The 23235-nt window shown below is 37.7% G+C and overlaps 2 protein-coding genes across 4 annotated transcripts; one reads left to right on the top strand and one right to left on the bottom strand.

The window, feature by feature from the left end:
- Positions 1-10: 10 nt before the first annotated feature.
- On the bottom strand, positions 11-10627 carry gucy1a1 (guanylate cyclase 1 soluble subunit alpha 1). 2 transcript variants are annotated; one of them, XM_085276758.1, is made up of 8 exons: positions 10150-10627; positions 9810-9877; positions 8948-9036; positions 8127-8842; positions 6231-6716; positions 4276-4419; positions 2453-2607; positions 11-1806 (listed from the first exon to the last, which is right to left on the bottom strand). In XM_085276758.1, the coding sequence occupies exons 1-8, from the start codon at positions 10387-10389 to the stop codon at positions 1668-1670; spliced, it is 2037 nt and encodes a 678-aa protein (XP_085132884.1). In that variant the 5' UTR covers positions 10390-10627; the 3' UTR covers positions 11-1667. The 2 variants fall into 2 exon arrangements, with proteins under 2 accessions (XP_085132884.1, XP_085132885.1); XM_085276759.1 differs by lacking the exon at positions 10150-10627 and having other exon boundaries at positions 8127-8870; positions 9810-9850.
- A 6449-nt stretch (positions 10628-17076) lies between these two features.
- On the top strand, positions 17077-23009 carry ufsp2 (ufm1-specific peptidase 2). 2 transcript variants are annotated; one of them, XM_085276755.1, is made up of 12 exons: positions 17077-17188; positions 17388-17469; positions 18831-19014; positions 19810-19876; positions 20307-20461; positions 20561-20753; positions 21005-21151; positions 21247-21411; positions 21520-21644; positions 21726-21802; positions 22402-22526; positions 22622-23009. In XM_085276755.1, the coding sequence occupies exons 1-12, from the start codon at positions 17186-17188 to the stop codon at positions 22706-22708; spliced, it is 1410 nt and encodes a 469-aa protein (XP_085132881.1). In that variant the 5' UTR covers positions 17077-17185; the 3' UTR covers positions 22709-23009. The 2 variants fall into 2 exon arrangements, with proteins under 2 accessions (XP_085132881.1, XP_085132883.1); XM_085276757.1 differs by lacking the exon at positions 22622-23009 and having other exon boundaries at positions 21730-21802; positions 22402-22528.
- The last annotated feature ends 226 nt before the right edge of the window (positions 23010-23235 follow it).

Below are 23235 nucleotides of genomic sequence, written 5' to 3'. Positions count from 1 at the left end.
GGAACTAGCAGGACACCAATGGCATTGGTTGGATTTCTTTTTTATTTATCAATGCAGCGCCTACATGCAGTTTGGTCAGTAATAGAACAAAATGTATTCTCTTTCAAGACAGTATGATAATACACTGAAATACTTTAATAGTTATTTATTATAATAATTTCTTTGTTTACACAACAGGGATTAATAGCAACATAAAAAATAAACAAAAATCAGCGGTATAAGTATCAGCTATCAGACAACGTACAAAACATACATATTAGCCAACAATTTCACAATTCCAATATTTAAATGAGCATGAATCTGAATTGTAAGAAATAGTTTTTGTAATCCCAAATTTAGGAAGCTCATATGTGTTTCTGCCTTGGAATTAATTTTTGTGAAGTTATCATATAAATGTACTGGAGTAAAAAGGGAATTATTCTACTCTGAAATTTAAACTAAAAACACTCAAGTAAAATAAAAGTGCCTGAAATGATACAGAAAAGAAGTAATTGAGTAAATGCCTCTAGTTACTTTTCAATGCATGTACTGCATCATATATATGTCAATAACTTAAGATGACAATTATTCATACAATGCAATGTGCTACAGAGTCATTCATTTAAAACTGTTTGTCAATATTTATTGCACTTTGATTACATTACAATAATGGTTAAAGCACATCATTATGAGTGACATTCATTGTACTCTGGCCGTGTCATATTCCCTCTGTAGCAAAGGAGTGCGATGAAACTCATGTAATAAATATAGTATAAATGTGAGGTGTGGAAAAAGACTAAAAGTATGCACAAACATTACGTATGTTAAGATACTGAGAGTTAGGAATGCTTTATGTTACACAACACACCTAAAAAACAGTGTATATGTTTTTTGTCTGACTCAGAAAGAAATTATTGGTTGTGTTTTATTAAAAAATAAACATAAATAAATAAAAGCATTTGTTTGTAAACCAACATATGATCCTGCCTGTAGAGCTTGCATAAGGCACCTTGATCTGCTCGGCATTGCTTCATTGGTTCAAAGGTTTAATCCTAAACTCTTAATATAGTTTAATTGTTTATGTTATATGTTATTAAAGAATGTATTTTTATTTATTTATTTATTTTATTATTTGTATGTAATTCTAGGACACATTGCTTTACCAGGTACCTAGTCTGGGCAGTCAGACATTTACAGGTCATCATATCAAAAATGTATTTTTGTAACATAGCCACATTTTACAAGATTAAAAACTTTAATGACTCTTTTTAAAAATTTGTATGCTTTTTGGTGCATTTACTATACATTTTATACTATTTTTTACAGACAACAGTCTTAGAACAACAGTCCCAAAGTCCTCTCTTGACAGCACTTCTATATCTCTGGCAGGAGCTAGAAATGAAAGCTACTTTTATATCATATCAGTTTGCGCAGATGACTCATTCTGGAAGAAAGATGAAGTAAGTTTCTACAACAACTGTACAAATGGATAATTGTACAGAGACAGGACTCATGTTTGACAGTAAACTGACATCTCTGTAATTAAGCAACTGCAAGAGTTTGACTCGAAGACACTATCATCGACATCAACTCAACCAAAACCAAGATATACAAGGTTGTTGCACTGTGTTCACTAGATAGGTTTATATTACTCCATAGCTAACGTTTTTGGGATCTGTCACATGACTTCATTTCATATTCAGTTTTGAAGTTTTGACAGACGCCTCCAAAAAGTAACAAACTCCAGGGATGTCGTCTGGAAAGTTGGCCGGAAGCTCCTGTCTGCTCCTGGGAACAAACACGAACTCTGGGCGACCCTTCAGCAATCTGGGACAAAGAGCGCACAGATAAAAGATGGATCTCAAAACAACGTGGCGAATTATTTGACACAAGAGGAAACACAGTGCTCATCCAAATGTTAAGTTTCCTGTCAAGAGCACTTTGGGTTTTTTGTTATCTGCAACAACCACTTGTGGAAACAAATTATACTGTGCAGAAAGAGAGGTATGCAATTTTATTTGGGGGGTTCTGCCTGAATAGGTTTACTTTGAACAGTTATTGTTCTGTTCTGAAAGGCTTTTCTTTAGTTCCAGTAATAGCTAGTCTGCTCTGATTGGTCAGTCTGTCTCATAAAAATGAGGCAGTGGTCACCTTTCATAAGTCTATAAGTAGCAGCGTGGCCCCGTAAGAGCTGCCAGCTAGGTAGCAAGTCAGTCTTTTTATTTGTGGGTCTGTCTGTAGGGGGTAATTGTCATTGTGTTACTTGACAATGTAGATAAGTCACAGCAGAACTGTCTGGATGATAAACAGGACACTTCAAGCAGTTAAAGGGTAGCATTTTCAATGGGAGATTATATCTCCTTTTGGGATGGACTAACTTGAACCTGCAAAGCTTTTCAGATTATATGTTTTGAGACAGTGACATGTGACTATGAGCTACTTTTCTTGTTCCCAAGTTGCAGAGTTATATCACCTGTGGGTTGTGGGGCTGATGTTGATTTTTCTAGGTTGGCTGCATGATTCAAACTTGTTGGCCAATGTGACATTGTTCCCAAAAAGGCAGTAGCGAGGCATCTTAACCCCAACTACACCAGCAAGTACTGAACCGGTGTGGAGGCCGATACGCATCTAGGAAGAAAATGAGATGTTTTAGTTCAAGTTTCAGCTTGTCTTGCCTTACACATGCACGCAGTCGTGTGCACGATGACACCCATTCCTGCCTTCATTCTCATGCTGCTATACTCATCACCTATGGTGAAAGTAACATCTGAATACAGTAACAAATGCAGAGACCTGCCAAGAAACCGATGTAATATATATATATATATATATATATATATATATATATATATATATATATATATATATATATATATATATATATATATATATATATATATATATATATATATATATATATATATATATATATATATATATATATATATAATTTTTTTATTTATTTTTTAATTTTTTAATTTTTTTTTATATTTTCATATATTAGAAACAAAATCTAATTCCTCAGCATAACATTTTCTCAATATTGTATGGGTATAATTTTGCTACAGAATAATGTTTTGGTGTTTTCAGAGGGATGAAAACCTTCCCAAGTAACCACTGAGGAAACATCCAGAATGGCATTTCTGGCATTCGTGGAAGTTAATGACATGACTTTGCACATATTTGGTTTGGCTGATTCTGACAGCTGTTAGGCCAATTAGGACTTTTTAAGGCAAAAACACCACATAGTTTTATCATCATCAGACATGCATGATTACATATCAGAGTATTTAGTCAAATATCTAAGACAGTTCACTTTTATGAATACAATTCTTTCTGTGTAATAAATTCTGTGCTGTAATGTGCTGCGCAGTTTGTAACATCTTATGAAGAGTACAAATTAAGTAATGTTTAACTTATTTTATTTCTGACATTTAATACATAAATTAATGCAGAATGAATCTTGAATCAATGCCATTCGATCAAGATATGTATCTATTTAGGTTTTTAGTTCAAGGTCAATAGAGCTAATCAGTTAAGGATGAATAATTCACAGTTAATTCTTTCATAATTTAATATGCAACCAAATAGCTGAAATGTGAGGCTATTAAATTAATAATGCATTTACACACTATATAGAAATACATTACTCTGAATACACTTCTCTGTTATAGAAATCAAGCTAGCTTCATACATAAACTTCTTCTGTAGAGTGCGTGAATCAGCATTTCTTAACAGAAGATAAGTTTTGTGTGAACTGCTACTAAGAGCAACCAGCAGTCAAGAGAGACACAGAGACACACAATTAAATCATCCTGAGTCGGATGTTGGTGAAACATTATGATTTGTACTCTGATTAGATAGTGTCACCTAATTATTAAAGATGTTACACTCTGCTTTTGTGATTCACATTCTTGTTTTGATAGGTTAGACTCATGTTGAAAAAACCCCAAAATTGTCTGACTCACTGATACAGTGACAGTAGTGGCTGTCAACGTCATCGTTCGTTAATTGTGCCAAGTTCTCTGCAGATAAGGACAATAACTGGAAAGCCACCAATAATAGTGACAACAGTTTAAAGTGCAGGAAGCCATTAAAGCGTTACTTATTGTGTGAAATCATTATCTGCTTTATATTCAAATTATAATAAACAACATTTTGTAACAACAACAATGTAGTGATAGTTCTCTTTTTCTTGTTCTTAAAACTCTCTAAATAAAAACACTCGGACACTGTTGGAAGTTACATAATCTGACTGAATAAAGAATTGTACAGTAATTAGTGCTTGGCCCTCACCTGTATTGGTTCTCCCGTTGGCGTCATAACTCCATTTGAAAGCTCCATCATCTTTAAAGCCATGAGTGCAATTTGAACAGCATGAGTGTCACTCTCCCTGTGCAAGCCACCAGCTACACAGTATGCATCACCAATGGTCTCCACCTGAATAAAGCGGAAGATTGTTAAAATTATTTCTACAAAGACAAATATAAAACGGCATACATTGTTTCAGGAGCTTTTTATGTCTTCTCCTACTCAATGTCAAGGGCTTTATTGCTGCATTTAAAGTGGCACACCACGTTTAAGCTATGAGCCGCGACATTGGTGCATATTAATATTGTAGCAGTAGCAGTGTGTGTGTGTGTGTGTGTGTGTGTGTGTGCACGCGCGCGTGTGTGCGTGTGTGTTTATCTATGTGTAAGCAGGCACGTTTTGTTAAAGCAATAGTTATGTGATAGCTGTGAATGTGTTTAGGTGTGTAGTTTTAAACTTTAAAGATGTGTGTGGTCTGACGCATGAACAATGGGTTAGACGTAGCAGAAGTAGCCCACCCTTACTTTACTCATCAGTCCTTTATTTTCATTTCCAAAGCATTAGTAAGTCTTCCAATATGAGCTATCTTCATCTGATATATAAATGTGATATTCTTGAAGCTTGGTCAATGGTATTGTGGCTGGTGTGATCACATGAAAATATGGACCCTATGTGTTTTTTTAATCTGAGACTATGATATTTAACTGTTAAGAATACATTTGACATGAAGGGAACGAACCTTAGACAGAGTGATAAATGTAAAGTGGATATTCACCAAACAGTCTGCAACAATTTGCCTCCATCGTGCAGCAGAAGACAAGTAAGTGTAATAAAACTTAAACTGTAATACTGTAGTACTTTATTAAAAAGTCCATCTTTTTTCCCCTTTCTTCTTCTATTCTGTGCAAATCTGAACTGGAGAGCACTCAGCTGCTATGTGGCTGGAACAAAGTAAAACTATTTTTAGGCTCACACATGTGGAGTGGAAACAGGGTCCTCAAGGAACCTCTGACTTCCTAGCGTTTTACGAGATATTTGTCAAACGCGCTCCTCTCTCTGTTATGCTTCCACGACAGTTTGATTACATTATCCAGCCTCCCTGCAGATTAGCAGCCTATGCAAGACACTTGGCTAGCTGGTTGAGTTACAGTCCTTTGTACACAAAATGGTATTACTTTGTTCAAAATGTTGTGAAAGCATTTAATGCATTTGTAACCTCCTATTCATATATATATACACATATATTTATATATAAATGTATGTATATTATACTTGTCCTGGTGGCCCGGGATGTTGCAGAAAGAGCTTCAGCAGGCTCTTCTTCTACCAAATGGGTTACAGGGGCAGTTCTTTGTCCATGAGTTTTGTGTGTATAGTATGTGTATATTATTTTAGTGTATAATTATATCTAAGTTATTCAAGCTGCAGGCACGGCTGTGTGGTCATGCGGGACACACAGGTAATGTCCACCTTAATTTACGTGGGAGTTAAGAAAAGGATTTTAATGATTTACAAAAGACAGAAACGGAGTACTTACAACTGACTTGCACACTTACATTCCTAGCAAGATCGGGTGTACTTACATAAAAATTAATGAACCAACAAATGTATTAATAAAATAACGATTGTTGTTGTGGCTATTCATAAAGAAAGAAGTCACCTATCTATAAGTCTGAAATTTTTGCCAGCAAAATGACTTTCTAATAAACTGCAAAAATCCTAGGATGTTCAATCTTGATGTTGAGTCTTGCTTAATGTTGTACCATGTCACTTACTGTTCCATAACAAATTTGAAAGCTTGACAATGATCCAGCATTGTTAACACCTGAGTGGTTTCCCAACATTTGTGCAGTGTAGACATGAAAGCATGTGTGAATGTTCACTGTAAAAAATAAAAAAAATTAAAAAAAAGCTCAGCTCAGCAATATATATTAACCTACCTTATACACATCAAGCTCTCCACATTGGTGGTCAAACCTGGTGTATAGCTCATTGAGCATGGTGATCACTTGCATGGGCGTACAGATTGAGCAAACAGCCGTGAAGCCCACAATATCAGAGAAGAGCATCGTAACATGGTCAAACTTCTTGGCTTGGACGGTTTCACCCTGCCACAGCTGCTGTGCCACAGTGCCGGGAAAGATCGAGAAGAGGAGATCCACTGTTTTCTTCTTTTCCTCCTCCAGAGCTTGATGTGCATGCTCCAAGGCTGCCTTGGCCTTCCCCAACCGCTTCTTCAAACCATCCTGTGCTTTGGCCTGCTCGCCAACCAGGACTACATCACGGAGAGCGTTATGAATAGGGATGTCTGACAGATAGAGGCCGCGACCTGTCAGCTCCTCCAGCTTGTCCACGCATGGCGATCCCAAGAACAAGATGGCGTTTGACTCTGAAACGTAAATCATCTGACCTTTAAGGTCCATGTGCTAAAAGGAAAAGGAAAATGATGAGAAACATTTAGAAATTTTTAACAAAATTGTTATTAAAAGCTATGAGATCCTTACAGCTCAAATATTCTGTGCATTTGTACTGTAGGATGCCTTTTTTTCTTTTTAAAAAAAAGTACATACATACATACATATATATATACATATACATATATATATATATATATATATATATATATATATATATATATATATATATATATATATATATATATATATATATATATATATATATATATATATATATATATATATATATATATATATATATATATATATATATATATATATATATATATATATGCTGTGGGGGGTGTTTTTATCCATGGAAGCAGTTTTTTCAAATGTATACACAATTAATTCCCTCAAGAGATGTAAATATTCCAGTAAAATAAAATGACAGCTGCATACAGCTGCAATCAGCCACAGTTTTAAACAAAGCTGAAAGATTTATTTATGTAGGGAATGTAAGCCGGTCAATTGGTCAATCTGTCTCACAGTCAAGACTTCAAGAGATAAAAATGTGGGTTGTTTAAATAAAAACCGTTGCAAGCCTTTGGTTTGTGTGTTTTTGTTTGTTTGCCTTTGAAGAGATCTGACATCGTCTTCTCAACAATTTTCCGATTTCATTCATTTTGTCTGAAAATAGCTAAAATTTTTGACAGCTTATTCTTTATTTTTCATAGACAGACAGCTTTCGCAACAATGACACTGAATGCTTTTGATTTCTCATGTTTATATTCTCTCTACTATAAATTATTAAATATTTGTTAGAATAAATGAACATGAAAATTTGATTTGTGGAGCCATAGGAGTGGGCCGTTTTTCCTTTTTTTAACGTATCAGATAATTCAAGTTATGTTAATGTGCTATCTCTGCTGACTGGAATATAAGTATCAAATTGCTGACCCAAGATGCAAGAGACTGTGAAACTTGCTGGCTCGCCCATTTGCTGATTTCTACCTGTTTTAATTGGACCCTGTTCACTAGCTGTAAATCTACCACTGGAGGACAAGTGCCACATGGTATTAAGTGGAAGCATCTTTGAATAAGTTTCATTATAGCATGCAACATTTACTCGCCAGTACCTCTCATTGCAACTGATGGCTGTGCACCCTTACAAAAATAGCATGAGCATGGCTGTGGCTTTGATGGATAAAATGGTTTGACATTTCCTTCTGATCTCCACTGGGGGTATAATGTTGATCTCTACCTCAGGCCGAGTGCACCCAAGTACACCACTAATAAGCTACGATGCTTATAAGCAGCCCATTTTCCCCCTCTTCTACCCAAGTTCCTTAAACATGTAGGTGATGATGGGAAAATGTTTTCAGCCTCTCTAGTCTCTCTAGTCACTTTTCAAGGAATTTCACAGATGTATCAACATACCTTTCCTGTGTTATCTGTGGTGGCAACTCCATGCTTTATCCGAATGATAAACTGTGCATTTAGCATAGTGAGGATACCCTGAAAGGTACATTTGATCTGGGGGGACACAATAGAGAAGTGGTCTTGGAAGGTACTAAACCGTCTGAGTCCATCCTTCCTGATCAGTCTTTTCCTGAGCCCGTGTCCTACTTGCACCAGAACCAGATCCTGGTCAAGTATCAGATGGAAAGGGAAGATAGTGGAAAAGAGAGAGGTAGGAAGGGTCCCAGCTGAGGTAGCCCGCAACGGACTGGGGCTCAGATTTTTTGTATCTTTAACTACAACTGTGTACAGGAGGCTGGGCTGTGGACTGGATTGCAAGATGGTGTCTCTGCCATGTTGGAGGTCCATCACCACATCCACAGTGGTGTTGTACAACAGGCGGGCAGCAGCTTTGATGACTCCTGGGAAAAAGAGCTCAGTGGTGGTGCAAGGGTTGAAGAAATAGACAGTAAGCAGGCCCGGATCTTTGTCTAAGCAGAGTACCGAAGGTTCGTTTACACAATCTCGTCTATCCGGGTTGGGCAGCATGCTGCTCTGTTTCAACAAGACATTGAAGCTGTTGAGGAAGTCGTGGAGCGCTCCCCCCACCACCGTCAAAATGTGGCTGTCCTCTTCGTAACACATATTAAAAATCTCCTCACCAAGAGCAATTTTCAAAGCTTCTATCGGGATTCCTGTTAGATACATGAAGAGGATAGGGATCTAATTCACAATCAGTGCTTAAAACCCCCCTAAAACATTAGCATGTTTTGGCCAATAAGATTCCGATTTGTCTTTACCTGTTTTGACAGAATGAATGTTCATCATCTCTAATAAATGCTCTGGTTCACTGCTACAGCTCTGGTGATGTGAACAGGAAATTGCTAGACTGGAAAGTCAACAAATATCAAAGTCAGACACACATTAAAAACACACTTTCAGTAGACAGTCACTGAGATACAGCAGACATCGGCTGGAATTGTCCACAAGATCATTTTAACCATTGATTTTCCTTTTCATCTGTCTGTAACATCCCAGACAAAATGGAAAATGTCTGCTATAACTTCCTAGGTGGCATTTTTCTATGTGCTTTTTTGTCTGAACAAACAGCCAAAGATTTTTTTTTCCATATTTATATTTCTATATCCACATATATGACATGTGACCACAAAGACTGCAAAACCTTGCATTTGAGAGGCTGCGGCAAGGTAACAATCGGTACACATGCATCAAAAATGAGGGAAAACATCACCAAAAATAGTTCCAAATTAATTTTCAGCTAATTGGTTAATACACTAATCGTTTTAGCTCCTCATCAGACCATGACCCTACTGTGAAAACTACGCATTAATGTCACTGCGCATGTGATATTTTCCATAGCAGTCTAATGTGCCCTTCATTTGGGAGGGTTTTCTCTTTTTCTCCAGGTATCCATAGCAGCCGGAGTCTGTGTCACAACTCCTTGTATCAGTCTAGTAGTGAGAGTGCCAGAAGATATTTTGTAACAAATCACACATCTCACCCTCACTATTTTTATCATGAGGAATACACGCTGTGGTGAAAGTTGTGGGCTAGACCTATAATTCACAGACTGCAGCTGATAGGATGAGCAGTGTTTTTATTGATGTGTTGGTGGCAGCTGAAATTAAAAACACCAGTTACCTTTCAGAGTCCCTGCTGTGATCTGATAGTGTCATCATTCGTTGGAGGGCAGTGTGCAGCCTTTGAAACTGTATCACAGAGTGCCCAAAGCAAGTTAAAGGTCAGCGTCTGGGAATACTTAAACGTCAATTACAGAGGCTCTAATATTTATAGCATAAGATTTATCTGTTTCATTGTCTCAAGCGGACACAGGGGCATGGTGTCTGTGCTTTAAGGCAAAAATAAATAAATAAATAAAAATAGATGCGATAAATGCAGTAATAGTTGTGTTTTTTCACAGGTCTAAGTAAAACACTGCAGAAGATACATGAGGTGAATAAGAAATGCATTTATAACTCACCTCGGGACATGCCAGTTTTCGGATGCTATCCCCAAGTGTATGCAGGTTAACTTTGGCTCTGCTTGTCTTCTTTCGAGGTACACCCTCACCTGTTTTTCCGTGCACGTCCTTGGAAACAGGCAATAAATCCGCCGTCTCAGTTGAGCGCTCCTCAAAGTCTCCGAGCTCATTATTTTTGGCGCTGGCAGAGAACGGACACTCTCCGGATATCTTCAGCTCTTTCAGCTTGGCGCAGAACATCTTCCCGGCTGTAACCTCCTGGCGCTTCTCTCTTATCTAATTTCGGAGGGAGACAGTTGTGGACGAGCAGTTGTGGTCTCTGGGGGAAATTCCATCATCTGATGTGCTCATCGGGATACCTTCCTCCTCTCAACCCAACGATTCACATGATCAGCACCAAAGCCAGAGACCACATACAATATTTATTGAAAACAGCATGGGCAAATGATGGCAGGGAACTATCATTACCAAAAGCCAATGAGGAACTAGAGGGGGGCAAGAGCACTAAGCCAATCCATGCGCAAGTGGGGATGGTGTAGCCAAGCAACCTATCAGCAATGAGAAATTATTTCCAGACGACTCGTCGCATGCAAAAAATTTTTTTTCACTTTAGCCCGACAGGGAACCATCAAATAAAACTAGTAACGTATAAGGTTAACCACACTTCTGTTATATCCCCGCTCTGCGCTGAAAGGTGTTCATTTTACATTTATTATCTTATTTGGCATTACAAATCTCGCATGGCTTACTCTAATAATGTATTTGTCACTCATGTTATCTGCACATGTTTAATTCATTCCAGAATCTCACCAGTATTTCCTGTACGAACGATCAGCTGTACTGTAATTATGAGAAAGATCAGGCCAATGCAGCCAATTGTCCTGTCTTTTCAAACCAACGACTTAAGCCTTCCTAAGCGTTTTGTAACTTACAGCTGTTGGACAAATTAATTGTTTGAATAACTTTCTATCCAACATAAAATTATAAATAAATAAGTCATGATCAGGATCAGCGCATTAAAGCTTTCCTCACCGAGAACACTTAAAAAAAAAAAAAGCTACTCATTTAAAATGTGCAAGTTATGTTACATGTGACAGTTTCATGGTACTTTAACTGAAATGACAAGAGCATGGATGCTCTGAAGGAAGGCTAAAGTTAGTGATACAGGCAGATAGTGGCTTATTAGCTACATCTGGCCATGCAGTAAAATAAATAAATAAAATAAATAAAAATAAAAATAAATTCAGTGAAAGTCAATGAATTTTAAGATGATTTTAACTAACCTGAAAGCAGCTTCAGTGCAAATCAGTGCCATTAATACCACTGGACAATCACTTTTACTGATGTTTTAGGCTTTACTGCCACTGAAGTTGACAGATTTGAGTATGTTCCTCTTTATCTATTGCATATTTGGTATACTTAATGCACTTTGTGGATTTTTGCTATGTGTATAGGTGTCTCTTAATCTCAAGAATCGCAGTATCATGCTTGCACCCAGTTGTGGGGTTCTGATGAATAAGCCTCCTGAGCCACAAGACTCAGGATGTGGCTCATTTCCTAATTTTGTTTTGGTTTGTTTTATCCCAAGCTCCTCCATCTTCATGATGAAGATATTTTGGGAAAGACAATTAACTTTTTGTTAAAGTTGCTGTTGTTAAAGCTTGTTGTGTAAAACTGCTTTGAGGTGAGTAAAACCACTCCATTCAAAGGCCGGCTCACAAAAGTTAGCTAACATTTCAAACACTCCCCCCCCCCACCCCCCCCCCCCTTACAAGCAAATTTACTTAAAAGCAGCTCTAATGGAGACCAATTGAATAATATTTTTAACATGTAGCAGCGTTTGTGTGATTTTTTTTTCAGACATTTTTAGCTTGAAACAAGATCATGCTTTACAACAAGTCCAGAGCAACGACTTCTAATTCACTTTAAGTTAATAATATAGCCTCTATCACAGCTATCCAGCCAGTGACTTGCTCGTTTGCATTTGCCTCTCGGAGCACTGATATGGGGTTGGAGGGCAACATCTTGAAGCAGATCTTTTTCCCCAGGTCTTAGTGACCCATCTGCTACCTCAGAGGTAACAGCTGCTGCTGCCTCTCACCAGGACCCAGTGGAGAGAGCACCAGCTGCGCTGGCATGAACAAACATCTTTGTCATGACTGGCTGAAAAGTTTCAGTGTTAATCTCGGCTTTGTTTTACTCTGTGTCTTATCAGTGTGTTCTTTCAGAGGAGCCATGTTTGCACTGAGGGAGTAACCACCAGGTTTCAACACATCTTTCAGATAAAATGAGAAGTGCTGACTGACACAGCAGGCAGGTCTGTTTCTCGCTCTGTTTGTTCTCAAGTAACACCTTGGCGACAGGGGAAAGTGGAAAATGGTTCTCCGTCTAAGTGCAGTTGTTATGATTAAGGATCCAAATTCAGAGAAAGAAGAGGTGCTAATAAGAGATGACATGATATCTTCAACATCTCATTCATCCTCTCAATGATCACAGGACTGAACCGAGATTGATCTCACAGCTACTTCTGGTTGTCTGTGCTAGAAATTTGAGGAAGGTGGAGAGAGAGCTCATGCAGAGCTCTATGATGTCATTAGGATATCAGTTAATAGAATAAAATAAAATACCTAGAAGAGGTTGGAAAAAGAGGGAAGAAAGTCCAGCTCCTCCATTCTGTGGAATCTGGTTTCCGTGCATGAAATCCTCCAATATTTCCATCTATGGCTACACCGTTAAAGCCTGAAGTCATAGAAGTGGAAATAAGAAACATTTTATCAGCAAACTGTAATAGCAGTAAATGTGAAAGCCATTAGGCAGCATAATTACATTTCAGCCTTACTGCATATTGAAGCCCAGCTGATTATTGGTAAGCCAGTATTTACACCAGATATTAGCTATTTGCTCATGTATCAGTATAATTTATAACAGGGAATAAATGAAAAATTCTAAAGAGTAAAGAAGAGATGGGAGAAACACCCTTCAACCATATTATAAGAGTTGATGCTACACAGTTTGTCCACAAGAGAGCACTCTGCAGCATCCTTTTTGGGAACAGCCATGTTTGGAGACATAAACATAACATCCAGCTGATCCAAGTACATTCAGGCAAAGCATAAATATAGAGAAATCTGTAAAGGGAAATCCATTTATGTGACTGAATGAATAAGCTAATATACTGGAATATTCTACTGATAAATTGTGTTTTATTTTATTATTGGCCTCATTATGTTGACAAGTTAAACAAATATCATAATTTCTGGGACACAGCATGAAGTGGAAATCCATAAATATAATATTTGTGATTAAATTATTTATATATATGTACTTTTTTTTTAATGCAGCATAAGGAACAGAAAAGTATGCTTTCCTTTTCCTCGTCTGTTGCCTGCCTCTATTCGTCCCTCAGATGGTGCCCTGTGGTGAGCCTCTTAGTGTTGAGGAATGACTAGGACCAGTGTGCAGACCTCATGCCTCAATAGGAGACCAATCAAGTGAAGCTAAGCTCATTTGATATCCTGCAGCAAAAGGAGGTTTTCATGCAATGCTCTCTTCTACTTGTTGTTTTTAATTACCCCTGGCATTCCCTAACATTTGTAGGAAAGCCAATAAGATATAATATTCTTTATAACTGTTTGGACTTTAGTTCCATGCAGGTGACAAATGTTTGAGAGCAGAGTGAAACTGCAATGCTCAAATTATTTCTGACATTATCTGATGGCATTTGGGAAAGAAACTCAAATAGTGGCTTTAATGGCTGGATAATCTAAAGGCAGGCAGGAAAATGTAATTATAGTTACATAAAGTATTTACTGTATACTGCTTACATTGCCTGATATAGACAAATTAGAAGATTTTCATGAACTAGATTAATCTTTCAGCTCTGAGAGAGCACACAGATGCCAAAAGCTACTTCTTTCATCTGTGAGACCTCTGAGCATAACATGATCCAGATGTTTCTCTTCTTGACATTACTTGAAAAAAAGTATCTTGTGAGGCTTTAAGATTACTTAAAGGATTTTTTTTAAAGTGGGCCTTAAAATAACTACCAAGTTCTCATAGAAGCACTGAAACATGAGATTCTTGCGGTAATCATTCCTCTTGTTCAAAGTGGTCATTAAAACCTCCCTAATCTACGTTCAGTGGCTATTTGGTACAAGTGATTCCAACATTAATCTGAAGCTAGTGGATGTTTTACAATTGTTTTGTTTTGTTTTTTTATCATATAACATCAATTTTCCACTCTGTCGTTGCTCACATAGGTGTGCAAGACAGATTTGCGCTTCTATTTTGTAAAAATGTAGCTTTGAACCTTCATGGCTTGTCTACAATCACCAGCCACTCGGCAAAAGGAGCAAGAAAATAATCACACTGCTGATACTGAAATGCTTTTATATAACTCTCATTAGAAAGCCAAAATGGGCTACCCTGAAAATAGTTATATGTTTCATCACAGCTGCACAAAAATTCTTTATATATATTGAAGTTGGGGTTTTTTGTTTTGTTTTTTACATCCCAGCACATCTGCCACTTTTCACATAAATAAAAGGCTCCAAAGATAAACTCTGCCTATGGACATATGATGAATGTGCATTTGTAATGTGAGTTCTTGCCATATAATCATTCCTCGCTCACACTCTAATATTTATAGCATATAACTGAAAAGATCTTAATGCTCTGTTTATGATACAAAGGGAGATAGTTAATCTCATCACAAATCTTCCTCAGCACACTAAGTCCACGGGAACTCAAGAGTCATGACTTCACACTGTTACAATGCATGCTGCTGCTGCCGGACTCAGTTTGATAAGAGGGAACATCCTGGAGCAGATTGCCACATTTAGGCACAAAGAATTGTTTAATAATGTAGATACTTGGAGTACAATACTGTGGTAATGTTGTGTTCCAGCACTTTAGTGTATATATTGAAGAAATATTGAATATTCTATAAATGTTTTAGATAAAAGAAATCTTAATATTAGACAAAGATAACATTTACAAAATGCAAAATGCTTTGTTCATTTAGAGAAAAAAGTTATCCAAACCTACCTGGCTCTGTGTGGAAAAAAGTCATTACTTTCTCTCTTCTTTGCAGAATTGTTTTATTTTGACCACACTGGAAGGTTTTCAAGCATAAATGGCCTGTTTAAGGTCCAGCACCATGTTTGACTGTCGGTGTGATGTTCGTTTTATGAAATGCTATTAATTTTATGCACATGTAACTCAAACCTTCCAAAAAGTTCAGCCTCTGTCTCGTCAGTGCACAGACTGTTTTCCATAATGTCTTGGGGATCCTGAAAATATTGTTTTTTGGCAAATGTGAGTCGAGCCTTTGTGTTTCTTTTGGTCAGCAGAGTTTTCAGCTCTCACCATAAGTTCACTGGAATCCCAAAGAGTTACAATGGCTTTGAAAGTCTTCCCAGACCAATAGATGTGACTGATTTTGCTTCTCAGCTGTTTCTGTCATGATGTGCTGCCTTTAGAGATCTATTAGTCGACTTCACTCCGTCAGACAGGCTCTAACTAAGTAATTTCTTTAGTCAACAGTAACCAAAGTAACGTGAGTGTTGCTAGTGAAATTGAAATAAGTTAGGGGGCAAATACCTTTTCCCTACACTGCACCTGTTAGGTGTGTTTATTTTATTTTATCTGACACTCTGTTAGATTTAGACAACTGACTTTGCATGCGTGTACAAGAGGAACCATTTCATCTCTGTTTTCCAGTAATCCTAACAAACTTGATTTTATCCAGAGGCATTGTTAGGACAAAACATCAGTGACCTGAAACTGTCCTCATTTTCAACCCCACTTCCTGGCATGTGGTATTTGTGCTATTTGACTTTGACATAGCAGCTAAGAATAGCTAATACAATTTAAAATGGGGTGGAAAAGGTCTGTAATGGGAATATTTTTTCAGTAGATCCTCCTTTTTACAGATATTCTTGTAATTTATAATTCTTAGGCTGAAGAGTTGTCCTTTATATTTTATAAATCAGAGGGTGTAAATCTGATTTATCTGCAAGCCGAGCCTTGATGCTGATTTAATTTATTTGCCTTTGACTAGAAGAGCTTTGGCAGTGATGTTTGGAACAATTTATGACTTAAGCCTGCATAACAGCAACTTAAAATATCAAAAGCCTTGTCTACACTTACACTTCTGGCTTAACTCACATAGCTCTTATGAATATCCTGAGATAAACTGGCAATGCACCAAGAAACACATTTTAACCTTTTTTTGTGTGTGTCTGACTGTGAGCACTTACAGTGTTACAAAACACTTATTGTTGTTTTTAATACCCTCCTCCCCTGCACACACACACACACACACACAGTCACACACACCCATACAAAATAAATATCTCAACAAAATTAATAAGAAGAAGAATATTGACACATTGTGTCAAATGTTGCATAAGAAGGGGAACATGGGCAGTGAAGCAAGACTAATTAGATGGAGTAAAGTGTGCATTAGAGACTAAGCACAAGATTTAGCGTTCTCTAAGGGAGGACTGAGGAGGATTATAAGTGCCTTTATTTACTTATTGGCTAATTTTACCCCAGATGTAGATAGACTAATGTTGGGTGTTGGTTTTTTAATTATTATTTTTTTTTGTAAACTATTGAGTATATGATTGCTTATCTGATGAACTACAAAAATCCATGCAGTAAATGTGAATCTCAGGGGATTCACATTTCACAACAAAAGTTCAACTAGAAGATGCACTTTTCCTCGGTTCTCGGGAGGATATAGGTGGTAATATACAATACATTTATAGGCGTTTTAAATTTAAAAGGGAAAAAAACTGATAAAAGAAAACGAAATATTGTGAAGACGTGTATGACAAACTATCTAGAAAACGTTCCCGAACTTACGAGTTACTGTAAATGCACCATAAATGGGCGGAGCCAGTGTGGCCCAATAGAAAGCCCCAACCAGAGACACGTTGAACTTTTGCTTTAGTAGACATGTCAGCCCCCAGTGCTTAGAAACAACTGACAATAAACAGTGTAGTTCCTTTGCTAGGCTGAGAACTCCAAAATGGTAAGGTTGCTGAAATTAAGTTATCGAAACGAGGTCGTGTCTGTGTTCCTCTGTGTTCAGACCCACGAGTAAGTCTATCTTGTGGGTTCTTCAGTTCGTGGCTTAGCAGTTAGCCAGTAACGCTAAAAGAGTAATTACAATCGTTGTCAGATGATTTCCCCAACCAGCCGCTGACTTCTGTCGTTTTGTGTGCTATCAGGTCGTTGTTGACTCCGAGACTGCGACCGTTCTTCGTGTCAAAGGTCTGCTGGAGTTCAGATGTCAGCTGGACAGCACAGATGGTGTGTTCAGAAACGATTTTTAACAATATGTCTAAATGTACACACACGTAAAGTTAAAACATCCACAGTCGTGGTAAGTGGTTTGCATCCATTCAGCTCGCACATGAATGTCATGATATTTTGGGGCTTTTAATGATTTCTTGGAAGTGCTGTCTTCCGAGCACAGCACACATTTTTAAGACTTAAAAATGATAATAATTGTGTGTGTGCGCATATTTATTTGGGGTTTTTTTCCTACTAAACACAGAGTCAAACCCTGTGTGAAGTTCAAATAAATAAATACACTCATTTCATTTTTTTTTTTAAATAAATGGAGATTAAGGTTCTAAAATGTATTTTAACTTGACGGGGCTAAAACCTGTTACCTTCTCATTTGAGATCATGATTGATTAATAAATTGTAGTTTCTTTTTGTAGTTGTGAAAGTCAAAGGAGCTCCATGAAAATCTAAGAATGAGAATTACAGATTTACACAAGCTGAGAAGGTCTCATGGAGCCACTTCTAAACAACTGCAGATTCCATAATCATCACTTCAAACAACTGTACATAATTACATGTTATTTACATATGTCGCCACTTTGTCATGGTCTGGTAGAAGACTCAAACTATCACCCTTAGATTAGAGGAAATTGGTTAGGATGCTCAGGAACGACCAAAGCTCAAACTTCCTATGAACTAGAAACTGCTGGAACACTAGCGTCACTGTCCACAATGAAGAGAGTTTTACATCAGCTTAGACTGAGAAAGAAGCCCTTGCTCCAAAATCGGTACCTTCAAGCTCAACTGAAGGACTATTGAAAATTTGTGGATTATGCTTTAAATCTGCGTCCGTGCCAGGAAACCAACCAGTTTAAATGAACTCTACCAATTCTGCCAAGAAGAGTGGTCAAATATCTAGACAGAATTATGCCAGAATTTTGTTGTTGGGTACCACGATGAAACTCACTAAGTGACACTTAACCAAATATTAGTGGGGGTCTATCTATATATTTGATCCCGTGTGGATTATAGAAAATGCAGTTTTTCTATTCATTTTTCCTGCTATAATTGAGTCAGACTAAATGCTATTTCAAACTTTACCCACATTACCAGGAATATAATTTCAATATACATGCTTGATGTAATGATGGCCTTCTAAGACAAAACCCCCAAACATTACTTTGGATGTCCTCATTTAGAAGATATTTAGTTAACTAAAGTAAAATGTATACATGTGTAGCCGTTTAGTGTACTAGAAACAGTAAATTCTATAACAGAGTGGCAGTAACTGGTCAAATGCAAATTCCAGAACTCAAGCCATACAAATCTATTACCCTAACGCTGTAGGAATGTTAAAGAGAAACGCTATTTTCTTCTTACAGAGCAGCTGGTGCGAAATGTCATCTCGAGAACGTTTGAGACTCTTCGCTCCCAGGTGAAATCTGAATCCTGTGTTCTGGCAGTGAGCGACAGTCCTGTTATTATATGGCCAAACAAAGATGCTTATGCCACACCTGAAGAAATAACTCCAAGTACACTATGTGAAGATATGCATCAATGGATACAGTAAGTACAGACATTATTACAGTGCATTATTTCTCTCTTGAATAGATTCTTCATCTTATTTTGTAAGAAGAAGGCTGACTGACATGCAAGAATTGAGACAATATCTTTGATTGTGGCTCATGAACAGTGGTCCCTTGTTGCACAGTGAGAGATGTTCAGAGTTGTGGACCACAGATAATTTGGGATGTAATTATAAAAAAAATGTCTGAAATTTTAGGACGACTACCACACACTAAAACTGTTGCTACCAACTAACCAACAGGAACACAGTCTTTAGTGACATATTGATCTGCATCTTTTAGTGGCACGATGAAAAAAAAAAATCTAAAGCAGAATAGATGAAGGTAAAAAAAAATAAAAAATGCGAAGCTAAAGTAGAACATTTAGTATTAGTATCTTGCCCGAGGATACTTTGGCATGCAGACTGAAGCAGCCAGGTTTCAAACTACCAGATACCTTCAGAGTAGACTCTATCCCTGAGCTGCAGCCACCCACAGCAAATTTCAGATATTATGTAAAATTTCAGACATCTGTGGTCATGTAATACATTTTATGCACTCCATACTACGAACTTTATAGGAATAAATGCATTCATGTGTTTGACACTTTGATTTGCGCTCATCTGTTTTAGTCTCTGTTTTGGTTTATAGTTTTAAATGTGTGTTTGTGTGTTTCCCTATATTGTTCTGGACCTCTTTTATTGTCATTGCTGTTTCTTTGTATTTTATTGGGCTATATTGAAAAGTGTGTGTGTGTGTGTGTGTGGTGGGGGGGTTGTTTTGTTTTTTATTTCAGGGCAGACGAACAAGAGAGTTCTGGGAAAAAATCATCAAAAAAGAAAAGCAAAAAAAGTTCGGTGGCGGTACGTATCGAATAATCAGCAATATTTTGTGTTCTGTGAATAATATGGAGCCATATTAAAGACTATAATCAGTTTGACAGTGATTTTTTTTAATTATCTGACCAATTTTTGTTTATAAAAGAAAGAAAGGAGAAAATAGCACTGTTTCCTGAGCCCAGTGTGATGCTTTGATCCAGTCTAGTCACAATAGTCCATATCACAGTGACAATACATGATAAAAGTGCTGACACAGTAGAGCAGGCTCAGTCCTGCTGCCGCAGGCCAGGCATGCTCTGTCTTTGTCAACCTGCTGTTCACTGCAGATGCGACTTGAACCTATGCCACTGGCTGATTGTTTCAGCTCTCATCATAACGGTTTTTTTTATGTCTAGTTGTCTTTATGGCGTTTGCGTTTACCTGTGAATATAAATTCACTCTTATTCCCTTTCAGAGTGTCATAAACCTTCGTCTGATGACGGAGGTGACAAAGCCAGGCCCCCTCTCAGCCCCCATCCTCACCAAAACAGTTCTGAAATCCCACTTTGTGAGTGTGACTCTTCCACTAGACTGTGTTGTCTGCACCGGCCGCAGCGATACAATCAAGGAGTATGTCTTTTATACAAAACATCTGGTTTCATACCACTAACCAAAGCTCGTCTCTTACAGTAATATTACTTTTTGGTTTTTTTTATTCTGGTATTGCAGTGCCTGCGAGCAGCTAATTGAGGCACTAACTCATCAGTTGTGTGAGATGGAGAAAGTGACTCTTCAGAACATGAAGGGAATGACATTACTTGTTCCTGAACCGGTCCACTTCCTCCTTCCAGAACCAAAAGGACTGGTGACTGTGGTTTATCCAGTAGGAGTGCCTGACAGCCAGCTAGTAGCACAACGTAAGGTTAGTGTCTTAACATGTGCTCAATCATCCAGGTAAGGAAATCCCAAGAAGTTGATTCACTTCATCTGGATGTAGAGCTCCGTCCAGATGAACAGAATCAACTTTTTGGGAAAGTAAAGTAAGAACCGCAGACTGAACTTCTATCATTATAGACATATTAATCCCAATGAGTTCAACTTGTGCTTTCTTGTTTAAAGAAAGGACAAAAAGAATGAATGACCTTTCCTTGAAACTTTATTTTGTCTGAATAGGAGCTGCATCAGCAGTTTGAGCTACCAGATGACAGGCCTTACTTCAGAAGAGCCAACGCTTACCACTTTCCCAATGAGCCCTACAAAGACGGTTATCTCCGAAACCCTCATCTGGCTCTCACGCACCCTACCCTAGATAATGGAAAGGTATATCTAATTACTTATTTTAAATCCTTAACAGTATTCTGCTCATTTGCAGAAATAGATGAACACAGCAAGATTTTTTTTTTTCTTTTCTCAAGGTGTATTTGGTCCAGGGGATCTACAGCTATCACCACTACATGCAGGACCGTGTAGATGACAATGGCTGGGGCTGTGCTTATCGCTCCCTGCAGACTATCTGCTCTTGGTTCCAGCAGCAGGGTTACGTAGAGCTGCCTGTGCCCACTCACAAGGAGATCCAGCAGGTAGTTGCCCTATAAAATATGATCAGAGTACAAGATATGCCCACATTTCCTCTTTTTTTTAACAATGTTATCAGACATGTCCAAGCTGTCTGGTTCTCTGCTTTCCAGGCTTTAGTGGATGTTGGAGACAAGCAGGCATCCTTCGTCGGGTCACGTCAGTGGATTGGATCCATTGAGGTTCAGGCTGTTCTGAGTCATTTGCTTGGGCTCACTTCCAAGATCCTGTTTGTGAGGTGGGATTGCATTTCTTGTGAATGATTATGTGTTTGTGGATGATTTTAATATATCTGACAACTAATCTGCCTTCTCTGTAGTCAGGGAGCTGAGCTGGCGTCCAAAGGCCGAGAACTGGCCAACCACTTCCTCACTGAAGGAACTCCAGTCATGATTGGTGAGCTCACTTTCAAACTGTTACAGTTACATTAATTTTATGACCTCACAGAAACTTTGTTTTCTTGATATTTTTTATGATAAGCCTTATTTTTATAATTCATTATCCAAATATAGAAAAGTTACCTCACCGCAAAAACCCAAAGAGAAGCAGAAGCCCACTATCATTCCCAGGATTTTTTTGTTTGTTTTGTTTTAATTGGCAGCTTATTGATTTTGGATTTGGTAAAGAAGGGAGTTCATTATAATCAATAAACTTCATTTCCATTACAAAGTAGTGGAAATTTGTCATGAATTTTGCTGTCAGTGCATGACAACATAAAACTCACTATAAACACCACATATAAACATTAAAACATTTTTTTTAAAGTCACATCACCACAAAAACTCAAAGAAAACCAGAGCCTGCTATCATTTCCAGGATTTGTGCGTACAGTCATCTTAAGAATTTTACTAATTGGCCCAAAAATATGAATAGTATTCTATTGATTATGGATTTGGAAAAGGAGGGAGCTGACTATTTTCAGAAGCCTGTACTGTTGATAGCTAACATAGACAAAGCTTGTTCAAACTTACATTGCTGTTTGCTCTGTGTTGCAGGAGGAGGCGTTTTAGCTCACACTATCCTGGGTGTGGCTTGGAGTGAGACCACAGGGCAGATCCGCTACCTCATCCTAGATCCTCATTACACTGGAGCAGAGGACTTGCAGGTTATCACAGACAAGGTAACGGAAAAGCATTCACACCGCCAGCAATTCTCAGTCTGAAAAGCAGGTTCCCACACACTGTGCTGATCTTGGTGTGGCTGTTATATTTCCAGGGCTGGTGTGGCTGGAAAGGACCTGACTTTTGGGATCAAACTGCGTATTATAATCTTTGTCTGCCTCAGAGGCCGAAGGTCATCTGAGCTCCCTCAGCCTGCCAGATGGATCTCATTTCAGTGAATCATGTTCAGAAATATGGAGGAGCACGCTAACTCGCCTTCTTTATGAACACGTGTCAACTTTTGCAAACTGAAGTAAAATGTGTTATTACTGTATGTAAAAGGCTTTGGTTTTGGTTGAGTCCTGCATAAATGATTAACTTGCAGCTACAGTTGGAAGTAATGTTTGTACTGAAATAAGAAAATAGTTGTTTACTGTGCTTTCATTGTTTGACATGGTTTAATATAACAAAGGCTCATCAATTATATCAATTATGCTCAGTTATATACGTTGATCTTACTTCATTTCAAACAGTTAAACAGTTTTCTCATTGCCTTTTGTTCCTGGTGGACATATGAACCTACCATGAAAGATGGAGTCCTTGCTAAAATGCCATAACGGGCAAACCACTCATTGGTCACTTTATTAGGTATACCTGTTTAACCACTTGTTAATACAAATATCTAATCAGCAAGTTGCATAGCAACAACTCAATGTATTTTGGCAAGTA

The sequence above is a fragment of the Mchenga conophoros genome, linkage group LG6 (assembly GCF_057382185.1).
Source record: "Mchenga conophoros isolate Kocher_MC1m ecotype Shallow Benthic linkage group LG6, M_conophoros_male_GT1.1, whole genome shotgun sequence".
NCBI lineage: Eukaryota > Metazoa > Chordata > Actinopteri > Cichliformes > Cichlidae > Mchenga > Mchenga conophoros.
This window is presented reverse-complemented; position numbering and strand designations above follow the sequence as displayed.